Genomic DNA, 22843 nt, shown 5'->3' on the forward strand with positions numbered 1-22843 from the left:
TTTATTGAATATGTTTTGTCATTGATGCATGCTTTCTATGGGATAAATCTCCGGAGGGAGGGCAAAAAGACTTAAGTTATTATTTTTTTGTGATATAAGATTTCCGTTTCCTAAAAGAGATCCTAAAACCAGAGACGTCAAAAAATAAAGAAAATCATGAAATAGCCGAAACATTTATCACTTTTCGGATATACAGCAGTTGTTTAAATCTTTAAAAATTGCTCCGTAAATTTTGCATAGAGTGACTTAAGCCCTTTTGCCCGCCCACCAGAGAAATATTCTCAATTTTTAGCAGTATTTTGTACATTATCATTGAAGGTATTTTTAGATCACTGCACTGTAGAGAAAATTAATTGTAGCTTTTTTTTTTTTCATTTCGTGTTATTAAATACACAATTTTACCTCGGTTCCGGACAATTGGCAACAGAAAATTGGTAACTGGGACAATTGGCTACAGAAAATTGGTAATGGGGACAATTCGTCACAGATAAACAATTTGCCACAAATAGACAATTTACACAGATAGACAATTTGCCACAAATAGACAATTTGCCACAGATAGACAATTTGCCACAAATATACAATTTGCCACATAGTCCATTATCCAAAAATGGGACCGTAACAATTTATTTAAATGTGAATTAATGGCAAATATGATAACTTTCACGTTGGCCTCCGGTTCAAAATACAACAACCACCTTTCTCACTGTACGGCAGGTATGCTCAAAATTGTAAAAGCCCTGATTACACGGATGATACTGCACTGCATAACACACACTGTGTACAGACTGGGCTTCGCAACTACATTGCAGCACCGCCAGTGGCATAGGTCTTATAATCTTACAAATAGGATAATGAACTGAATTTGAAAAAAGGAAAGAGTATACACTGTAACATTCAGTTAGTATATTATTTATTATATTTAATATAGTTATGATATTATTACATCATAGATAATGTCATTTTCATATTCCACCATACATCGCGGTCTATTCAACATCTGCTTTCTTTTCTGCAAGTAATCGGGAATCTATTTCCAACGAATTTACTGCAATGCGCTAAAGATGCTCATCTGTTAATCGGAATCTATGTTTGGATTTAGCAACCTTAATTCTCGAAAATAATCGTTCGCACACGTATGTCGAGGTGAAGGTAGCTAACATAGTGGCAGCCAATAAGCTCATCTTGGGATATTTCGTATTGTTCATTTTTTAAATAATTCTATGCTTGTCAAGTCATATTCTCTGCATTTAGTTCTGAATTATACGTTATTTTGTAAATCAATTAACTCGTCCTGGAACAGCACTCTCATGGATTGTACTAAATTTACTATGAAAGGATTAACAAAAAAATTAATATCACTCTCCATACGTCTAAAATCACTAAATCTGTGTTCCGTGAATTCACATTTGAGCTGTTCCAGTGCAGAGACGTAATTAACTATATTTTGTTCAGGCACCATACATCTCTTTACAAGTTCACCATCCGTGAAAGGTTTTTAGTGCCTTAGCTAATTTCCAACATACTACATAGGCTAACTTGCTCCAAAACAATGTTTCGTCTTTCATGAAGTGCTTTCAAATTCTTGAAGCTGTAGTGCACGTTGCAGCCCTGAAAAATTATTTTATCAAAATATCTATATCTGCTGGAATAAAATCACCACTATAATAATAATAATAATAATAATAATAATAATAATAATAATAATAATAATAATAATAATAATAATAATAATAATAACAACAACGTTGGTATATGAATACATATTTCAGAAAACAGCTTCCCTGGCACTTCGGCATGTTCTGAATGGCAGAGCCTATAATGTACTTTTATGTTGCTCAGTAGTATTCCTGACGGTGCCTTACAACATAGTAAACACTTTACGTTTTCACCGAACGCACAACAAAAAGTCTTCCTCCTATACTGTATGGAATCATTGTTTTCTTACACAAGGTTTAGACTGTGTCATTGTCCCGCACTGTTCGTGCGTTTACTAAGTACTTGAACTGCCTTCTGCAGTCATCCGTCGAGCTTCGAACGAGGAACAGCACGCTCTATATTGGAAGGCTGTGATTACAGAACGTAATCGGGAGTCAGAGAATGAGCATACCTGTTGTACGGTCTTAGTGTATCTGTCGGCTATAACGTTCAGTTCGTCAATATTCCTTGGTTCAGCTGGTAGGCGCAGCTTCCTGGCACGGCGCAGTTTTTTAATAGATGGTTTCTTCGGTAGATTCACATTGGCTTCGCTTGCAATACGCTGTAACTCATTTTGAATAATGACAGACGTTGGTTCTCGGGAAGTCCCCGCCCTCGCTTCATGTTCTCTACACATTCCTTTGCTTTAATCCTTCCCCAGTCTGCAGAATGATTCTTGTGTTCAGACGGTTCTTTGACGACACTGCTTCCATCTTCTGATAACGTGACTGTTGCATCACATCCGCCACGCATGTCACAGCGCCAAACAACTACATTCTTAATTTCTCTAAGTCTAGCGTACATGTAGCCAAGATATGTTAATTTGTCAGAGCCTCTTTCTGATTTTGTGAATTAGTTTACAGCTTCTGGATTTTTCTTGTGTTACCATAAAAATATATTATAAATTGTTGCGAATTTGAGTATTGTCTTGAATTTTAATGTGTGGCTAATTGCCTTTCATACGAATTTAAATTATGTGGCGAGTTGCCTCTGTGGCCAATTTTCTGTGGCCAGTTGTCCCCAACCCATTTTACCTTACATAAGACAAGAAATAGTCTTGATTTTGTGAATTTTTAAGATTGTATGATAATTTAGACGCTGAATAACTCCGCAATTGAAGGCAACGTTACATAAAATACCACCACTAGCCACCACTATAACTATCAACTACAATAAGAGAACATATCTGCATCTTTCAATAATGATGTTCATTAAACATTGTATGTAGTGCAGCTTCATAACCAAATATATATTACGAAACATTGGGTGAGAAAGAGTAAAATATTTTGCATATTTAGACGTAGCTGTGGCACATAATTTCCTTTCCATCTTTTTCGAAGAATATTCTTTTTCAGTTAGTCCCAGACTCAGAGCTCACGAAATGGAATCTGGGAGAACGAGAGACGCTTTAACCTTTCTTTAATATACAGACCACTCTAAAGCAAGAATATTAAATTTCTTGAATAACTTTGTCAGGAGGAAGCAGTAAATGTGAAGATGTGAATTATTACGACACCAAAGAAAAGCCGATAACTTTGAACAGCATCTTTCAGCAATATTGGTTCAAGAAATAGGCTGATACAATTATGTTTAAACCTTTAACAATAATCTATGTAATTACAAAAAAAGCTTGATTTTAATTTACTATATTATATATTTACTATATTAAAAATTCAAAATTAAAACATTGCAAAATATTTTAGTTGCCTGCAATACGTAGAATTCTCTCATGTCCATTATACTGTGATACATTTTATGGTAATTCAGTTCTCCATCTCTCAACGGATTTGGGTTGTATAATATTGTACTGTATTGTTTTTACTAACATTCCATAGTATTCATACATTGCTTCACAGATAGAATATGGAACAAATCAAAAAACTTAATACTATTATAAAGTCTTAATTTATAGTCACAGTCTAGATGAAATATATACAGATGAGGTTTACAATATAGTCTACTATTACAACACTAAGTTTTAGTATCAATTTTAGGGGAAGCGTTATTGAATGTCATGAATTCACTTACAGATTAGAAGGCGTGAGAAATTAGGTACTTCTTTAATTTGGCCCTAAATAATTTTATGTTTTGAGTTTCATTTTTATATCGATAGGCAGGCTATTAAAAATTTTCACTGTCATAAAAAGCACCCCTTCTGATAGCATGATAGACTTGCCGATGGAGTATGAAAGTCATTTTTGACGTGTATTTATGCTATGAACTGTTGAATTAGTTACAAAGTTTTCACGATTACATACGAGGAAGATTATTAATAAAAAATATACTGACAAGCCATGGGCGTTTTTGAAAATAGTCCTAAATGATTCCCTAGATTTGGCATCTACTATTATTCTAATTACTCTTTTTTGTAATAGGAATATACTATTGCTATCTGTGGAATTTCCCCAGAATATTATTCCAAAACTCATTACCGAGTGGAAGTTTGCAATGAATATTGCTTTTAAGGTATGGATATTTACTATCTTTTGCATAGATCTATTAGCAAAATGCTGAATTTAGTTTGGGGATAATTTCTTTAATTTGATTTTTCCAATTTAATACATTATCGATTTTTAAGCCAAGAAATTTGGTTGTTGTTTCCAATAAGGATCTATTGTTTACGAAGAGTGTCTCAATAATATTCGCGCACACGGACTACATCGTGTGAATCCAGGATGAAAATGGAGAAGGAATTGGAAATGTCAAAAGTTCGTCGGAGGAAATTTTAACTGTACAATGTGGAAACACTATAAAATGTGGCAACACTGCATAATACAAATAAATATTGCTCCTATGACCCCAGCTCAAGCTAACAGTACAGTGCTTTAGATCTAAATGTTCATGGTATAAACCATCTCCGTTTTTTTATTTTCTTTCTTTAATTTTTTATTAATTTAATTATCTTTTTATAATATACGAATTATTTCTGTGTTAGGTTACGTTCGTTCATATTTTTGTCATAAATTATTGTTTATCCATTTCTTATCATTATATTGTTAATTACAATAATAAATAGAACGGACATTACATAACAAAGACATTTTATGCTGTGCAATGTTGTCAAAATGTGCAACTGAAAGTTTTTCGGAAGAAATTTTGCCAGCAACGTTGTCGCCTTCATTTTTATCCAGGATTCACACGAAGTTGCCCGTCCGCACGACTTTCGGGTCATTCAGTATATAAGTTTTGATAATCCTTCCTACTTTCGACGTTAAGAAGTGCGTCATACAAGTCCTAATACCTATACGTTTAGGAAGATTACCTTATTATTTTGGTGTCCGTTATACCTAGATAGGCCTATTTCGGAGGAAAGAAAGAGTAGAATAATGGACCAAATAAAAATAATTTCATTAGACAATTAAGAGACTTCTCTTTTTGTCCGTTATTACACGACACTGTATCAACTACTAGGTTATTTGAAATAGTAATAGCGAGGTGGTATTAGGCGGTAAGAGGCCGAGATTAACCTTTGGATTGTCTGACATTCGCCTCAGAGTTGGGAAATCCTAGAAAAAAAAACAATAAAAAAATAGCCAAAGCGGTGATCGAACCCACGCCCGGGCACAGGACTCCAGAACAAGAATTTTCCGAGAGAACAGAAAGTTCTCAACAGTAATACTTCTGGAAACCTACTACCACCTCACCAGCCAGTTCAAGTAAACGAGAGAGGAAAGAGAAAACGGTGTGACAGAAACACATTCTGCATGATATATAAGAAGTATCTACATTTGTACAGAGGATTGCATTTAGATGTGCGTTGACTGTGGACATAATTGACACAATATGCTGCATATTTTATAGTGAAAATGACAACTAAATTTGATGAATATTGTGTATATGAAATAAAAATGTCAGTTCTTTAATAACATTTGTTAAGAAATTGAATTGAATGAATGAATGGTAGTTATGATGTCCCATGTTGGGCACAGGCCTCCTGTGATGGGGTTAGAACCCCCTCGACAGGGATGGCTCAAGTGTACTCGCTTGGTGAGCCAATCCAGGCGAGTTTGTCGTGTATACTACTTTTGTAACATGCTTAGTAACCCTGTTAGACTTTAACTAGTCTCAGCACTCTGTTCTTTGTTCTTTTTTTTTTTTGCACTACCCACATTATACTAACAGCAGCACTTTGACAAACACTGATTGCTATTTACACTGTTTACCTGACACTTTCTCAACACTGACTTTACTATTTAAAAAACTTATCTCACTTTCACTAATACTGACTTTACTATTTACAATACCTTAACACTGATTACGTTATCTATATACAATGACCTTCCCTAGTTCTTTCCACAAAACTCTGTTCTTTGCTGTCCTCGATCATTGTTTCCCCGCCTCTTTGGTAAACATATCAGACCATCTGAGACGTGGTCTTCCCTGACCTCTCTTTCCGACGTAGGGGTCCCACATCGTGACTGCATGGGTCCATCTTGTCTGATGTAGTCTCGCCACATGTCCCCCCCCCCCACGTCCACTTCTTTGCCTTGGCTCGTTCTGCTGCGTCAGTAGTGTTCGTCAGTCTTCGTAGTGTTTCGTTTGTCATTCTGTCTCGTAGCGTGGTGCCCAGTATTTTTCTTTGCATCTTCCTCTGGCATATTTGTATATTTGAGCGTTGTCTGATTATTATGTTTAAAATTGAAATATTAGGTAACAAACTCTATATTTAGGTAGAATTAAGTTCAGAGCCTTACTTGGCAAAAAGATTCCATTTAAATAATCATGATCATAAAATATAATTATTTAACCATTTTTCGTATGAAGAGTTCTTTGAAGGTCTCACCTATAAAAAGTGTCCCATTTATCTTGTGCACTACTATAATTTTTTTTGTTTGGATACCGATAGGTATTGGAATTTTTGTTTTTGAGCGTTATGTTAGAACGAGGAGCTAACATGAGTATGGAAATTTGGTGCACGTAACAACATTATGGCACAAGATACACGTGACGTTATCAATTTTTCAAATAGCACTACATACATTAATCATGTTACGTTGATTACACACATTAAGACTAGTTCAAAAATGTATCACAATGTCACCTACCTAATCAATAACAACAAAACGAAACAAAAACATTCCTCCAAAGTGATAAATTTATGCTTTGAGAGTCACAGAAAATGTTCCAAATGGTGACTATTCACATTAAAGCACATTCGAAGGCGTTCCCCGAAAGACAGTATGACTGCCCGGCATGTTGCTGGCTGAATGGACACACAAGCCTGTCCAATGCGTTGCTACATGTGGTCTGATGTTATCAGAATGTTCTGGTACACACTGTCCTTTACAGTTCCCCACAGGAAGAAGTCGAGTAGCGACAGGTTCGGAGAACGTGCAGGCCACACACAACACACGACGTGTACGGACATCAGTCGTCTTTCGTTTTGTATAAGTTAATGCACAAGATGGATGGGGCACCACAACAAACGGCACATTCTGATGGCATTCATTTTGCGTTTTGTTGTTGTTATTGATTGGGAAGGTGACATTGTGATACATTTTTGAACTCTCCTTAATGTGTGTAATCAATGTAACATGATTAAAGTATGTAGTGCTATTTGAAAAATTAACGACGTCACGTGTATGTTGTACCATAATGTAGTTACATGCACCAAATCTCTACACTCATGATAGCCCCTCGTTCTAACATAACTCTCAAAAACAAAAATTCCAATACCTATCCAAACAAAAAAATTTTAATAGATGCACAAGATACATGGGACACCTGTATATGCAAGAAAGAAAAAGTACCTACATATTGAATTTGTACCTTTTGCATTTTTTTTTCATTTAATGCAAGCAAAAATTACACGCACTAACAAAGATTTTGCAGTACTATTGTAACACTCATATATGAGTATTCTTTAAAATTCAAAATTATTTACCAATCTCACATTCAAATACATATTACAAAATGTTGTATAAACAAAATTATAACTGAGTCAGACCCGAAAAAGCAAATGCTTGAGGACAGTTTCATAATAATGGAACGGAATAGACGATAAAATAATAATAATAATAATAATAATAATAATAATAATAATAATAATAATAATTACAACTACAATTAAACTGTTTTAGGGTTAAGAGCATTTTGTGTACCATATAGATATTATGTATATTGAATAAGCAGTCGTGGACAGCCGATAAGGGGTGGTCCTCCAGCTTGGGGGTTGGGCGAAGGGCTAACAACCCATCACCGTAAAAAAACAGCTTGTTACGAATTCCTACAGTAAGCCTCGGAATAGGACTGATTCTCTGGCACGACCACAGCAAAGGAATAAGGTTTTGAGATTTGGCACTTGGAACGTAACTAGTCTTTATAGAACAGGAGGGGTAACATTAGTAGCAAAAGAACTAGCTAGATATAGAATAGACTTTGTGGGAGTACAAGAGGTTAGGTTAGATGGGAATGGCATATCACAAATAGGAGATTACTTGTTGTATTATGGGGAAGGAAACAATAATCACCAATTAGGAACAGGATTCTTTGTACATAAAAGAATAAAATCAGCAGTAAAAAAGGTCGAATTTATCAGTGACAGGTTATCATATTTAGTACTTAAGGGTAGATGGTGCGACATCATGGTTATAAATGCTCACGCCCCTACAGAAGAGAAAGACGACTATATAAAGGATAGCTTCTATGAAGAATTGGAACATACTTTTGATCAGTTCCCTAGATATCACATGAAAATTTTATTGGGGGATTTCAACGCTAAAGTAGGACGGGAGGAGATTTTTAGACCAACTATTGGAAAAGAGAGCCTACACGCAATTAGTAGTGACAATGGAGTTAGATTAGTCAACTTTGCCACATCGAAAAATTTAATTGTCAAAAGTACAACATTCCCCCATAAGGATATACATAAATATACTTGGACTTCTCCAGATGGATTGACACACAACCAAATTGATCACATCTTGATAGATAAACGGAGACATACTAGTATAGTAGATATTCGAACTTTCAGGGGTGCAGACTGTAATTCTGACCATTATTTGGTGATTGGAGAATTAAGAGAAAGATTATCAGTAGCCAAGCGAGTAGAGCAACAAGTTAATATTACTAAATTCAATATTTTGAAATTAAAGGACGAGGAAGCTAAGCAAAATTATCAGGTCGAAATTTCGAATAGGTTTGCCACTTTAGAAAGTTCCGACGAAGTTGAGAAAGAATTAGATGTTAATAGCGTGTGGGAAAATATCAGAGATAGTATCAAAATTGCAGCTGAGCAGAGCATAGGTTATTATGAAACTAAGAAAAAGAAACCGTGGTTTGATGAAGATTGTTGCATGGTAGTAGAAAGAAGGAAACAGGCAAAATTGAAATTCTTACAGGATCCAGTTGAGGAGAAGAGAGATAATTATTTCAATGAAAGACGGGAAGCAAGTCGTACACTTAGGAATAAAAAGAGAGGTTACTTGAAGGAAAAACTGAATGAGGTAGAAACAAATAGTAAGAATAAAAACATTCGAGATTTATATAAGGGTATAAAGGAATTTAAGAACGGATATCAGCCAAGGGTAAACGTGATCAAGGATGAGAATGGTGACTTGCTTGCAGACTCTCCATCAATCCTAAACAGATGGAAAAACTATTTTGCGCAACTACTAAATGTACATAGGCCAAATAGAAATGATCGGGACGAAATTGAAATACAAACTGCTGAGCCATTTATACCCGAACCCACGCTTTCAGAAGTCGAAATTGCGATAGAAAATCTGAAAAAGTACAAGTCTCCAGGTATCGATCAGATTCCAGCAGAATTAATACAAGAGGGTGGAAGTGCATTATATAGCGAAATTTATAAACTTGTACTTGCTATTTGGGAAAAGGAAATTGTACCAGATCAATGGAAGGAGTCCATAATTGTACCTATTTTTAAAAAGGGGGACAAAACCAACTGTGGTAACTTTCGAGGAATATCACTTCTGTTGACGTCGTACAAAATTTTGTCCAATATTCTTTTGAGGAGATTAACTCCGTACGTAGATGAAATTATTGGGGATCATCAGTGCGGTTTTCGGCGTAATAGATCGACTATTGATCAGATTTTTTGTATTCGGCAGATAATGGAGAAAAAATGGGAGTATAAGGGTACAGTACATCAGTTATTCATAGATTTCAAAAAGGCATATGACTCGGTCAAGAGGGAAGTATTATATGATATTCTTATTGAATTTGGTATTCCCAAGAAACTAGTTCGATTAATTAAAATGTGTCTCAGTGAAACATACAGCAGAGTCCGTATAGGTCAGTTTCTATCTGATCCTTTTCCAATTCACTGCGGGCTAAAGCAGGGAGATGCACTATCACCTTTACTTTTTAACTTCGCTTTAGAATATGCCATTAGGAAAGTTCAGGATAACAGGCAGGGTTTGGAATTGAACGGGCTACATCAGCTTCTTGTCTATGCGGATGACGTGAATATGTTAGGAGAAAATACACAAACGGTTAGGGAAAACACGGAAATTTTACTTGAAGCAAGTAAAGCGATCGGTTTGGAAGTAAATCCCGAAAAGACAAAGTATATGATTATGTCTCGTGACGGGAATATTGTACGAAATGGAAATATAAATATTGGAGATTTATCCTTCGAAGAGGTGGAAAAATTCAAATATCTTGGAGCAACAGTAACAAATATAAATGACACTCGGGAGGAAATTAAACGCAGAATAAATATGGGAAATGCGTGTTATTATTCGGTTGAGAAGCTCTTATCATCCAGTCTGCTCTCCAAAAATCTGAAAGTTAGAATTTATAAAACAGTTATATTACCGGTTCTTCTATATGGCTGTGAAACTTGGACTCTCACTCTGAGAGAGGAACATAGGTTAAGGGTGGTTGAGAATAAGGTGCTTAGGAAAATATTTGGGGCTAAGCGGGATGAAGTTACAGGAGAATGGAGAAAGTTACACAACACAGAACTGCACACATTGTATTCTTCACCTGACATAATTAGGAACTTGAAATCCAGACGTTTGAGATGGGCAGGGCATGTAGCACGTATGGGCGAATCCAGAAATGCATATAGAGTGTTAGTTGGGAGACCGGAGGGAAAAAGACCTTTAGGGAGGCCGAGACGTAGATGGGAGGATAATATTAAAATGGATTTGAGGGAGGTGGGATATGATGATAGAGACTGGCTTAATCTTGCACAGGATAGGGACCGATGGCGGGCTTATGTGAGGGCGGCAATGAACCTTCGGGTTCCTTAAAAGCCATTTGTAAGTAAGTAAGTAAGTAAGTAAGTATAGATATTATGTTGCCATATCAGATTGCGATTTTATGATAATTCCTCCTTTCTCCCCCCCTTTATTCCTCATTGATAGAAAATAATCTTCTAACCACTGCCACAGTGTACTCCTTGTGTAACGATCTGTATGGTAAATTAAATCTTAACATTTCCTTTCAATATGCTTCTTCACTAGATTTAATGTCAGGATTACAATAATTCTCACTACGCAAGTTACAGGCTACACTATACTAAGCTAATAGACTTTGTAAGTGTAATTCTTGTAGTTACTTAATACCCTGTCGATGGAACTTTTACAGTACAAATATAGCTTCCACATGAATAGCTATAAATGTGACGAAAGACAGTGCGTGACCTTATTTTGAAACTATTAACAAGCGAAACAACTTTAAAATAAAGATAATTTGTTTCTTCACCGTCAAAGGAGTCGGGTAATGGTACGAATGAATATGCACTATACAAAACTTTACAGATTTGTTCTGAAATTTTAGACTGATGGTCATAAGTAGTCTGCAAGTAAATGCTTTGAAATGTATATAAATTCTTAACAAGCAATCATCCGTATACGGTCCACTTATATTTACATAAAGCTTTACCCCTTAGTTTTTGTGACTTTTTAAACTAATGCAGACCTTCTAATAATTTTGTGAAAGTTAAAACACGTTCAAATTCAAAGTGAGAATAACGATGGAATCAATATTAAAGGTTGCTTTGTTAGAGTGAATCTAGGTATGAAATACTTTACTAACCCTCTCGGAATGGATAGACGCCCTTAAAATGGTAGGCTATGTTGCTCCGGTCCGAGCTGTACCGGGTAGAAGTCGGGATGGTACCTGCTGTAGGCGCTGTCTCAGCGAGATTGAAACTCTTCCCCATATCCTTGGCTTCTGCCCCTATAGTGAGGCCCTTCGCAACATCCGTCACCATGCTGTCTGTTCTATGCTGGCCGAGGCATTGAAGGAAGTAGGGTTTACAGTCCATCAAGAGGTGCAGGGACTAGCCACACAAGGAAGTGTTCGGCGAATTGATATCATTGTCATTAAGAACAACTCGGCATACATTCTCGATCCCACCTTCAGATTTGAGACACATGCAGATCAACCGCATGAGGTGGACAGTGAAAAGAAACTGATCTATGAACCAACAATCCCGTTCTATAAAGATAAATATCGCCTGTCCCACATTGATGTGATAGGTCTAATGGTGGGAGCACGAGGTACCATACCCTCCTTCTTTGCCAACAAATGTAAAAACCTGGGGCAAACACACAGCACTGTGAGGAAATAGCCCTTAGTGCCCTCAAAGGATCGGTTCAGATATTGAGAAATCATTTGCATAGGAGTGATAATGGAAATATCAAGTTATCTTAACCGATGGCTGTTGATTGGTTTAGATATCAATGCCAATAAATGCGTACTATTATTTTTCTCGTGATATATGGCATTCAAATCATTCTAACCTATCTGATGATATCCCCCCCTCTTTCTTAACTGTAAATGAGCACAAACCCTACTTGGGTGTAAATTTTTCTGACATTTTGCATATTCGATTCCCTAACCGTTTCAAATGTATATCATTTTACCTTTTGGGTGTGTTTCCAAATTATATGTAATACGCTTTGTCAAATCTGGCAACCTTTTCATAAGGGAAGCTAAATTTATTATTATTATATCAAGATGTTTAAATTAAAAAAAAATATGAGGCATATTTTAAAAAGTTAGTAATGTTTATTTTACGATGGAAGAGTAATGGAACGGAGAAAAATTCTCTCCGGCGCCGGGATTTGAACCCGGGTTTTCAGCTCTACGTGCTGATGCTTTATCCACTAAGCCACACCGGATACAACCCCGACGCCGAACAGAATCGTCTCTGATTGAGTTCCAACTCTTGGGTTCCCTCTAGTGGCCGCCCTTTGCACTACGTCATAGATGTCTATGAACATCGGACCGAAGTCCACACATGTGCTCAGGTGCACTCGTTATGAGTGACTAGTTGGCCGGGATCCGACGGAATAAGCGCCGTCTTAAATCACTTCGTGATTTACGCATATCAAATATATTATTTCAATGTACCGAAGTACATATGATATTTCCATGCAGATATTCTGCGTCATCATACGATGGAAGAGTAATGGAACGGAGAAAAATTCTCTCCGGCGCCGGGATTTGAACCCGGGTTTTCAGCTCTACGTGCTGATGCTTTATCCACTAAGCCACACCGGATACAACCCCGACGCCGAACAGAATCGTCTCTGATTGAGTTCCAACTCTTGGGTTCCCTCTAGTGGCCGCCCTTTGCACTACGTCATAGATGTCTATGAACATCGGACCGAAGTCCACACATGTGCTCAGGTGCACTCGTTATGAGTGACTAGTTGGCCGGGATCCGACGGAATAAGCGCCGTCTTAAATCACTTCGTGATTTACGCATATCATATATATTATTTCAATGTACCGAAGTACATATGATATTTCCATGCAGATATTCTGCGTCATCATACGATGGAAGAGTGTGTTTCATAAGTGCGTATATTTCAGGTGTGATTCAGAAGAAACCTGTAGCCTTTAACGCTTCTCGACTAAATTTCACAAGTCGTATTTTAATTATTTAACAACACAAGATACAAGTGACGGCATATTGAAAAATTAAGTGAAGCATCAATCACATGAGGCAGGAAGGGTTTCAGGGTTACTTAATAATAAGATATAGCATAACACATATTCGGGGAGAGAAACAAACGTTAGATCTGTAAATTGTTTTTAAAACAAGTCCTTACATATCTAGCTGACACACGTATTGACACTAGTAAAACTAAACACATCTTATCAGCGACAGAAATGAATATCCTAACAAAAATATGCCGGAAAACCTAGACTGATCATACAGAGTCAAAACATCAGTAATGTCATTAATTTCCAGGGGTTATAATTTGAGATATTTCAAACAAAATAGTCTAATACAATTTTGCTTGTTTTTGGTTCCTTTGCGAGAAAAAAATTGTTTAATGTGAAATATTTGATAGCATGTTTCTGGAAAGTCATTGATTAAATTCCCAATATGTTCAGTCTATATTTAAGATAGCATAATAAATTATTGAAAAGATTTAGTTTTGTCCTTTAAATGTGCAGAAATTTTATTCGAACAAATGTAACATTTTAAAATTCCTTCAATCATTGTAATTGTAATATTGTAAAATTCTGACTTGTTCCACATCTTAAAGCTTCATTGCTCATGTAAGATCTATGGAATAATACACTGTTCTCTTAAATTAACCGAAGATATTTGGAATTCTATCAATTGCTTTCCCAAAACACAAAATTAAATGTTTCATATAAAATAATTTTTGTCTCGAAGGGAAGCAAAAACGAGCAATATTTTATTGAACATTTTTGTTTGAAATATCCCAAAAATAACCCTCCTGATATTGATATTACTTACGGTTCATGTGTATAATAAACCAAAATATCAGATAATAATGCGAGAATGCAATCAGTAAAAGCATGGATCACCGGATAAAGATAGGAAATGGAAGGAAAATATTCCCAGAATTAGAGAGAACATGATACGCAAGAATGTTAAAAAAAGGAAGAGGCAGAGAAAACCTACAGAAAATGGTTCGATTATAAATGAACAGATGATATTCCATCCCAAAAATTGTTTTTAGACTTTAATGTTCCTAAAATAAGACAAATTTATTATATTGTATTAATAAAATTCATATAAAAAATCGAAACAATTTTGAATTGTATTCTCACAGTTATGAAACAAAAGGTATGAATTCTTTAAGATTGTTTGAACCAAAATGCAATACTGCTACAGTATTTAATCGTAGTAGTAATTTAGGCCCAAGAATGTATAACAAATTTATATTTAAATATCCTAATCTTGTCAATTCTAATAGTTCTATTATTAAATTTAAAAAGTTATGTATGGATTTTATAAAAATTGAAAAATTGTAAATTTGAATTTATAATATATTCTTACTCCGTAGTAGGCATGGGACAAATTGTATTACCCTATATACTTCTTAATATGAATTCAGGAATCCGCCCCTGAGCACAGTATTTTGAATGAATATTTTTGTGTTTTTCAAGTGAATAATTTTTAGTTCTGTTGAAAACCACTGCTAATTTCGTAGGATCCAATCAGTTGTAACTACTTAACGGCAAATAATCGAACCAATGTCCTTATAACATTTTATGCTCAAAATGGCCTGTAGAACTGGTTCCTAAAGCGCGGGCCATTAGTTGTTAAATCAACCTATATTTTTTATGTAATCTACTTCCATGGAATACAATAACTCAAAGTTGCCCAAGAGTCTGTCTTCTTTACATCTACCCGGATGTTTCTGAGAGATCGACAACAAGAGAATCACTATCATTGTAAGAATTTCAAGTTTCTCTTGCAGTTTTTGTATCATGGGAAGCGCAGTTCTGCAAGCTGAACGTGTGCGCTCATGACAAATTGCAACATTAGTAGCAGACGAGAGCGTGTTCCCCTTGGCGCTAAGAGATTGAGTTTTGAAATATTCGTATATTTTACACACCATTTCTAGTCCTTATTTATGTAATACCAAACGTTTAAGAATTTCCATAGTAATACTGAATGCATATTCTAAGGAAAAATAATGGAAAACTAAAAGCAAAACACCCAGTATGGTCTAGCCATCAGAAGACAAAAACAGAAGCAGACTGATGCTCATTCGGTAAGGCGCACTACGTAATTTCCTACAATATCATTTGCCAGAACGCATCCAGATCAGAGTGACATCGGACCGCTAAGATGTACAGGTGCCGGGACGAACCTATGTGCTTTGCGTACGCCACATCTGCATCACTCCGCCAAGCACTATATAGCAGCACTAACTAAACTGAAAACATTGGTCGTAAGTAGAGCCCAGTGTTTGGTCACATTGATCTACAAGTTTAGTGAACACATACCTACACTCTGCACTTTTTTGTGCAACGAACGATCAAGCAAGGACCCAACTACTGATACTGAGCATGTATAAACTTGTACAGTGAGCTCACAAAAGATATACAGTGAAACCTCTCATTTACGGACATTGGAAGAGACATAACAATCTGTCCGCATGTGGGAGGTGTCCTTTACTGAGAGGGAGGCTCCCCAATCTAACAGTAAATTTATAATATGCATTATGTATCCCTTCACGCTTTAAGTGAAATGTATTACTGTAGTTTAATTCTAAATACAGTACTGTACTACAGTAAATTCTTTGTAACTTTGAACTATAGTAGTAAAGACCGAAAAAGGAAAATACAGTACTGTGCCATGCAATTTTATTCTACGTCTACAGTTATGCAGTACTGTAATTTACAGTTTTCAACTTAATCTTTACGTTCAAGTGCCATGTCTCTGGAAACAGAACTAATTGAAGTGAAGAGAATAATCCTATTAACCCTATCATGTGTCGAATACAATTTCACGATCGCGGAAACCTTGGACCCATCACACAGGTCAAATTTTATGATTTTGTTTATCCACCCCCTTCTAGCTAACAAGGAGTGCCAGCTGGGCTAGTGTTAGCCTATGGGACCCTTATTGTCTTCTGTCACGTTAAGGAATTTCTGTACAGTTCTCGAAACTAAATTTTCCATTTCTGTAACACATTTGGTCTTGAAATCCAAATTCTGTCCGCAGTCAGGAGGTAAAGCAAGCTTTAGGACCGTGAAACAGCTGTCCATGTCTGTGTCTGAGAGTGTCCGTAAACGAGTGTTAAATTTATCGATATTTCTATATTATTTCAGTCGGGACATAAAAATCTGTCCGTATATGAGTGTCCGTATCTTGGAGTTGTCCGTAAGGAGAGGTTTCACTGTAAGTGTATATACCTGCAAAACATTGTTTTAGAAAATGATGATTGTTTATATTATGAGAAAGCACACATGATTGCTTATAATTTTAAGATATAAGTAGATCATCTAGGAAATTATAATAAATAAAATATTATCTTTTCTCAAACATAAAAACAATAAATTTTAATACTGCGATATTCAGCAGCTCTCTTTATATTTAAGTGTACAATGAATGACTGTATACAATTCAAAGAAGTTACTGTTGTATACATAAAATATGATACATCGATGTGTGTATTCTGCATTGGCATGACCCTCGTCCACCAAAACATGCAAACCTTTACTACTTTTAATCGAGTCAGGTGAGATGAAGTGCGATGGGTTCGTCTTTATGATGTGGTTGTGAGTTTCAATTTTCTATACAACAGGTCGGCACAAAACAGTTTCCATCAGACAAAATCGACACATAACTCAGTTCCATCGGTAGTCTTTTACTATTATTTTCCGTACTGACTATACTGAACGTGTCGTGTACGAGTAAGTGTGCAACGATCTATACTCCACAGCACAGTTAACCTGTTTTCTTCATTCTGTGACCAAACACTGGCCTTAGTCATTTTCATTTCATTTTTCATTTATTTAATACTATACACTTGAGCTACATTAGGCATTGCAGCCCGAAAGAGCAGAAGCTCATGCTCGGGCGCAGTTCAGATCAGTTATACAAAATATATCACAAAATTAAGAGAGTTCATTGAGCACAATAACATTAATAAATGGTAAAATAATACAGCATGTAATAATAGGGTCTATATATAGATAGAAAATACAAAAGTACATGAATATTAGAGTATCAATTTTTAACTCAATTAGCTTAAAGAATTAAATAATTAATCTGATTTGTTTCTTAAATCTATGTGTGTTCAGTGCACTTAGCTCAGGGTAAGCTCTAATTAATGTATTATATATTTTGGGCCCAAAATTTCTGTTGTGTTTTAATCCAGCAGTTGTGTGGCATTTGGGAGTATTTAGAAAGAAACTGTAGTTTTGTCTCGTATGGTATTCATGAGGATCAAATTTAAATTTATTGTGGTTTTTATGGAAGTAAATCAGCAATGTTTGTTTATAAATTTGTTCCAGATTTGATACACCAAATTCCTGAAAAATTAATTTTGTAGGGTAATCAAAAGGTTTATATAGACAAATTTTGATAATTCTTTTTTGGAGCAAATTTAAAGGATGGAGAGTCGATTTTGCCATTCCTCCCCAACCTAAAATACCATACTGAATTATTGATTGAAACAGAGCTAAGTACACAGTACGCAGAACATAAACAGGTAAATAAGAGCGTAGAATGGAAAATTTGTGGATTGTTTTACGCAATCTGTTACACAGGAAGGAGATATGCTTGTCCCATTTTAAATGTTGGTCAATAATAATGCCTAAATATTTAACTTGTGGGGATATCTCAAAGCGTTACATGAGCAAGTAGGTAGGGTATCATTAGTTAACTTTCACTCATTACCACACTGAATGGAGCCATGCGATAAATAGGACAACAGCCGTCTGAATGTTTTGTTGAGAATACTACCTGTTTGCCTGCCCCTCGCCTCTTCCATCCCCTCGTCTTTGAAGCTTGATGGACTTCAAGCCCATAGATTCGTCCCGGTAACTGAACACATTGTTTATAGATTCTATTATTTATGCATTTTTCTTTCATTAAGTGGATATAGGCAATAGAATATCTGCTACTGATAAATCAAAATGTTCGCTTCCCGCGTTCTCGTTGCTCCGATATGAACACATGATTCCTTGATAATGCCAAAGCGTCGCTAGGTCGTTTCTTTTATCGTTTATCGTTACTTCAACGTGTACGTACAGGCTATTCCATATGAAATCGATCAGTAAAAAACCTCGCATTTTTTAATATTCTAATTTTTTCCCTATTTATACAATGTGCTGAGGAGAGTGCATTTTCAAAAATATACTATCGAAAGTCAAACGGTTTTCGTACTATTGAGCGACAAATTTAGTGTATTTTATATAAACAAGCCTCTTTCAGCGCTCAGAACTCTGGAACCATTTACTGCAGAACATTGAACAAAAGCTTATTTTGAAGCTGACATTTAGTAGGTTATGATAAGAAGTAATACTTATTTTTATTGTATACAGAGAGACAGATAATCTGATTTTACTTACTTTTAGGCTTTTTGCCAATTTGTAAAAATGTAAAAAATATTGAGAAAAAACCTTGCATTATTAAGAGGTATTCGGCATTGTTTTCTTAGTGGCTCGGCAATAAGTTTCGAGGGTATTAAATAAATTATTTTCACACCCCTAGACTTGAACGGCGCAATACCCCACGCACTGGCCGAGAGCTGAAGATAAGCGAGCATTGGGCGTCATTTTACTCCTGTGTTTATGAAAACTTGTGATAAAGCTAGCCCAGCCATGACTGCCAGACGACTCATCACGTGTTTGTCTCCTGGCCTTGCTTGTCTCGACTACCTACAGTCAGCTGGTTAGTTCACGCGCGTACTATTTATTTTTTTTATTTGATATTTTCAATACTTTATCAACGGTGCACCAGTAAAAAATGTGTTTATTTGTACTTTCAATGCGGAATCTAACCATATATTTTAAAAATATTTTTTCGTGGGCAAAGCCGTCTTAATGAAGACAAATCTAAATTTCTCCATTTCCATAAAAAGTAAGAAAAACTGTTTACATGTCAATATAAACTTTAATTTCTCAGCATGAAAATAAACCATGATTTTGATCATTGGGTGAAAGGGTTTCGGAGCCACAACAGTTTAAAGTTGCTAATTTCATGATAATACGATAAATTTAAATATTTTAAATTTAAACACTATTAAGTTCTGATGCCTCAAACTTCGCACAAAGCATTGTATCACAGTTGTCAACGGACAGAAGAAGTTTCATTGTATTCAAAAATTGCAAGGTCAATTTTCTCTATATTTCGGTCGATTTGACATGGAATAGTCCGTACACAATTGCACTAAAGGATATTAGCCGTGTCTGCCACGCTACGAGTCTGATACGTTCAATGTCTGTAGATGGAAACGGAGCTTCACGTGTCAGAATATAAACAGAAATAATGGTGAGTTTTGTCATACATTCTACTGTCTGAGCGCCAACTCTGAAGCCGCGGCAGGAATGCGGCGTTGAACCCTGTAGAGTTAGGCCTAGCGCGCACGGACGGTTTTTCGTACGCTTATCCGCCGCGGTTAGAAAACCGCTTTGATAGAACACATTGCTTGAAATTGGTGTGAACTCACGAGCGGATATTTTACAGCAACGGTTTGTTCTATTTTCTGAACGGAGCGCCAACCGCACAATATTATGAAACACGTGTCAGAATATGTTAGTGTGCAAAACAACCGCTTAATGATGCAGTTGTGAAATATTACCCCAACGCAATGGAAAGTATTCGACAAGTAAGGAAACAAAGAGGCAAAAGAAATTAATGTCTAGGAAGCCTAGTTTCGAAGAATCCCACATACAAATTCTGAAAGACGGTAGAACAGAAGAAATTGATGAAGATAAATCCTTCTTGCTCTTATTATTGTCGACTTTTTGAAAACTTTCACCACAACAAATATTGACAGTAAAAGTGGTATTTTTTCAAGTACTACAAAAATTTACTTTTCAACGAAATAATCCAGGTCACCCATTATGCAGGATATCAAAACATGTTTATGCATATCAATTCCCAATTCCGATATCCTTCAAATGTGTTTAGTTCATCTGGAATGCCACCACATAATCAGTCTACACATTTGACTCAACCTGGGCAGATTCAGACTCCTCACACAGAACAGACTTCGTCTACAGCAATGAATTTTTCAACATGATGTACCCAATTCTCAACTAACGCCGTCCTGCAGTAGGCTGCACCCAATGGTGTTTGATTGTCGCCTACTGACAGTACAGTGCTCTCATCAAGTTAATCTGATTTATTCGAACTGCATTAACATGAACATATTAAATTACTTGCTTTATATACTCGTATGTAATGTCTTATGTAAATTGTAACGTTTGAAACCAAATATAAATAGTGTTAATCTTACGGTGACTGCTAGTCTTTCTTCTGGTGCTACTGCTTTTCTCATAATTGTTCGTATCCTTATAAGCTGTGTGTTGCTGTATGAAGTTTAATAATACGCTGAATTGATTTTTTACTCATTCTAAAATATCCAGAAAGTTTTTTACGATATGATATGGAAATAAAATTTGGAGTTCGCTTATTGTGTAAGTTTCGCTTATAATACACTACTCTTGCTATACAGTAAACAATAGTCCCTGTATATATGGTACTTGTGAATAGTCGTGCGAAATTGCTGCCTAGACCTACATACAGGTGGACTCCCATCAAGACTCGCTCCAAATTTTAATTCCGTAACTATACAATGAATCTGTCTCTTAAGTAGTCTTTGGTTTAACAGGGGATGGACCCACATTCTCTTTCTTCGCTGTTTTCGAAGACGTAATATAAAGCACATATTACGGATTTCCCACAATTATTGTTGAGTGTTATCTGCTAGAGCTAGACTGAGAAAACAGCGGTTCTTTCACCGTTCGTGTGCCCACTCAAATCAAGAGAGCTGTTTTCTTACCGCCGCGGCTAAATAACCACACGGACAAAAATCCGCTCGTGCGCGCTAGGCCTTAGACTGTATGTACTACACTTGCTGAGTCAAGTCTCTCCTCTCCCCACTTCCTCACATGGCGGGGTTTCAGAGCTGGCGCTCAGAGAGCAAACAAGACTATCATTGAATTTATTACGGTACAAATTACGCCTAATTTAAATTTACGTCCTTTAATGTTCAAATTGAACATTATATAAGCACGGAGTCCTATTTTTAAGTTTGTACGAAAAGAACTTCTCTGGAAGTCAATTACATCACAAGGAAAAATTAACAATGTATAACAATAACCAACATTACGGCAAGATGCTAATTAAATATGGACTCACCCTTGTCGAGGGAGGTAGCGAGCAGGATGGGAGGCAGCAGCAACAGGGCGAGGACGACGCGGTGCCCCGGTGGCACGCGCTCCCGCATGACTGGAGAGTCCGCTACTGCACTGCAACACACAAGTACATACAGGTCAGACAACACCCGTGCTAACGTGATACAAAGTCAAGCCTATATATAGTGAGAATAGAAAGCACTTTTATAGAAGTGTCCACTGCAAGAATGATGGATGTCATTTGGAATACATTTTGCAGGAGAAGGAATTGAAAGTTTGAAATGCTTAGCGCTCAAAGCTTAACTGTGATTTTCCGATCATTACTGGACAATGACTATCAGTGTTAATGCCATATAACTCTGTATGTACATTATATATGTCTTAAGCTATGCATTGACAGTCTTAGTTCATTTTCGACAAGAAAGTGACATCCAAACGATTAGCATGCCTGATCGTGGAACGAAGAGGTCCGGGTTCAATTCGTGGTAGAGACTAGTTACCTGGTTGAAATTTTTTCCGGGGTTTTCCCTCAACCCATTGAGAACATAAGCTAGGTAACTGTACTGTAGGACTCATTTAGTTGGTATATCACTTTCATCTCATCCAGACGCTACATAACCATAGCAGTTGATAAAACGTCGTAAAATAACACATAAAAGAGTATTACCGAGGGAGTTGGCTCAGACGGTAGCGTTTGAGACTCACATTCGGGAAGTTCCGGGTTCAAACCGCATGGCCGGCCAATCTGACTGGGGTTTTCCATGGTTTGCCTCAGTCACAAAGGCAAATACAGGATTGGAAATTTAAATACCATGATTCATCCCTGCCTCAATCACAAATATCATAATCACAAAATCTAAATCAGTTACATAAACACAAGCCATCTACAACACACAATAGAAACAGAAACTTAACAATAGTAAAAACGGTCTACTGGTATACCCACAGATACTATACATGCGATATGACCACAGATGTTAAAGCGTGTATACATAAAACTTTATTATTATTATTATTATTATTATTATTATTATTATTATTATTATTAAGGATACCCTTACTATACTTCAACTAGGAG

At 36.2% G+C, this 22843-nt stretch overlaps 1 protein-coding gene and 1 long non-coding RNA gene across 2 annotated transcripts in view; one reads left to right on the plus strand and one right to left on the minus strand.

Annotated features, from left to right (window-relative positions):
- The window catches only part of LOC138691223 (neurotrimin-like), a 1545609-nt gene that overhangs the window by 1157656 nt on the left and 365110 nt on the right, over positions 1-22843 (minus strand). Inside the window, exon 2 of the mRNA XM_069813018.1 lies at positions 21770-21879. Coding sequence (XP_069669119.1) covers positions 21770-21857 — 88 coding nt within the window. The 5' untranslated portion in view covers positions 21858-21879. The remainder of the gene's footprint in view (positions 1-21769; positions 21880-22843) is intronic.
- Positions 1-22843, plus strand: part of LOC138691224 (uncharacterized) — a 463286-nt gene that overhangs the window by 41268 nt on the left and 399175 nt on the right. The window lies entirely within an intron of this gene.

Source organism: Periplaneta americana, chromosome 16, assembly GCF_040183065.1.
Source record: "Periplaneta americana isolate PAMFEO1 chromosome 16, P.americana_PAMFEO1_priV1, whole genome shotgun sequence".
In the NCBI taxonomy this organism is placed as follows: domain Eukaryota; kingdom Metazoa; phylum Arthropoda; class Insecta; order Blattodea; family Blattidae; genus Periplaneta; species Periplaneta americana.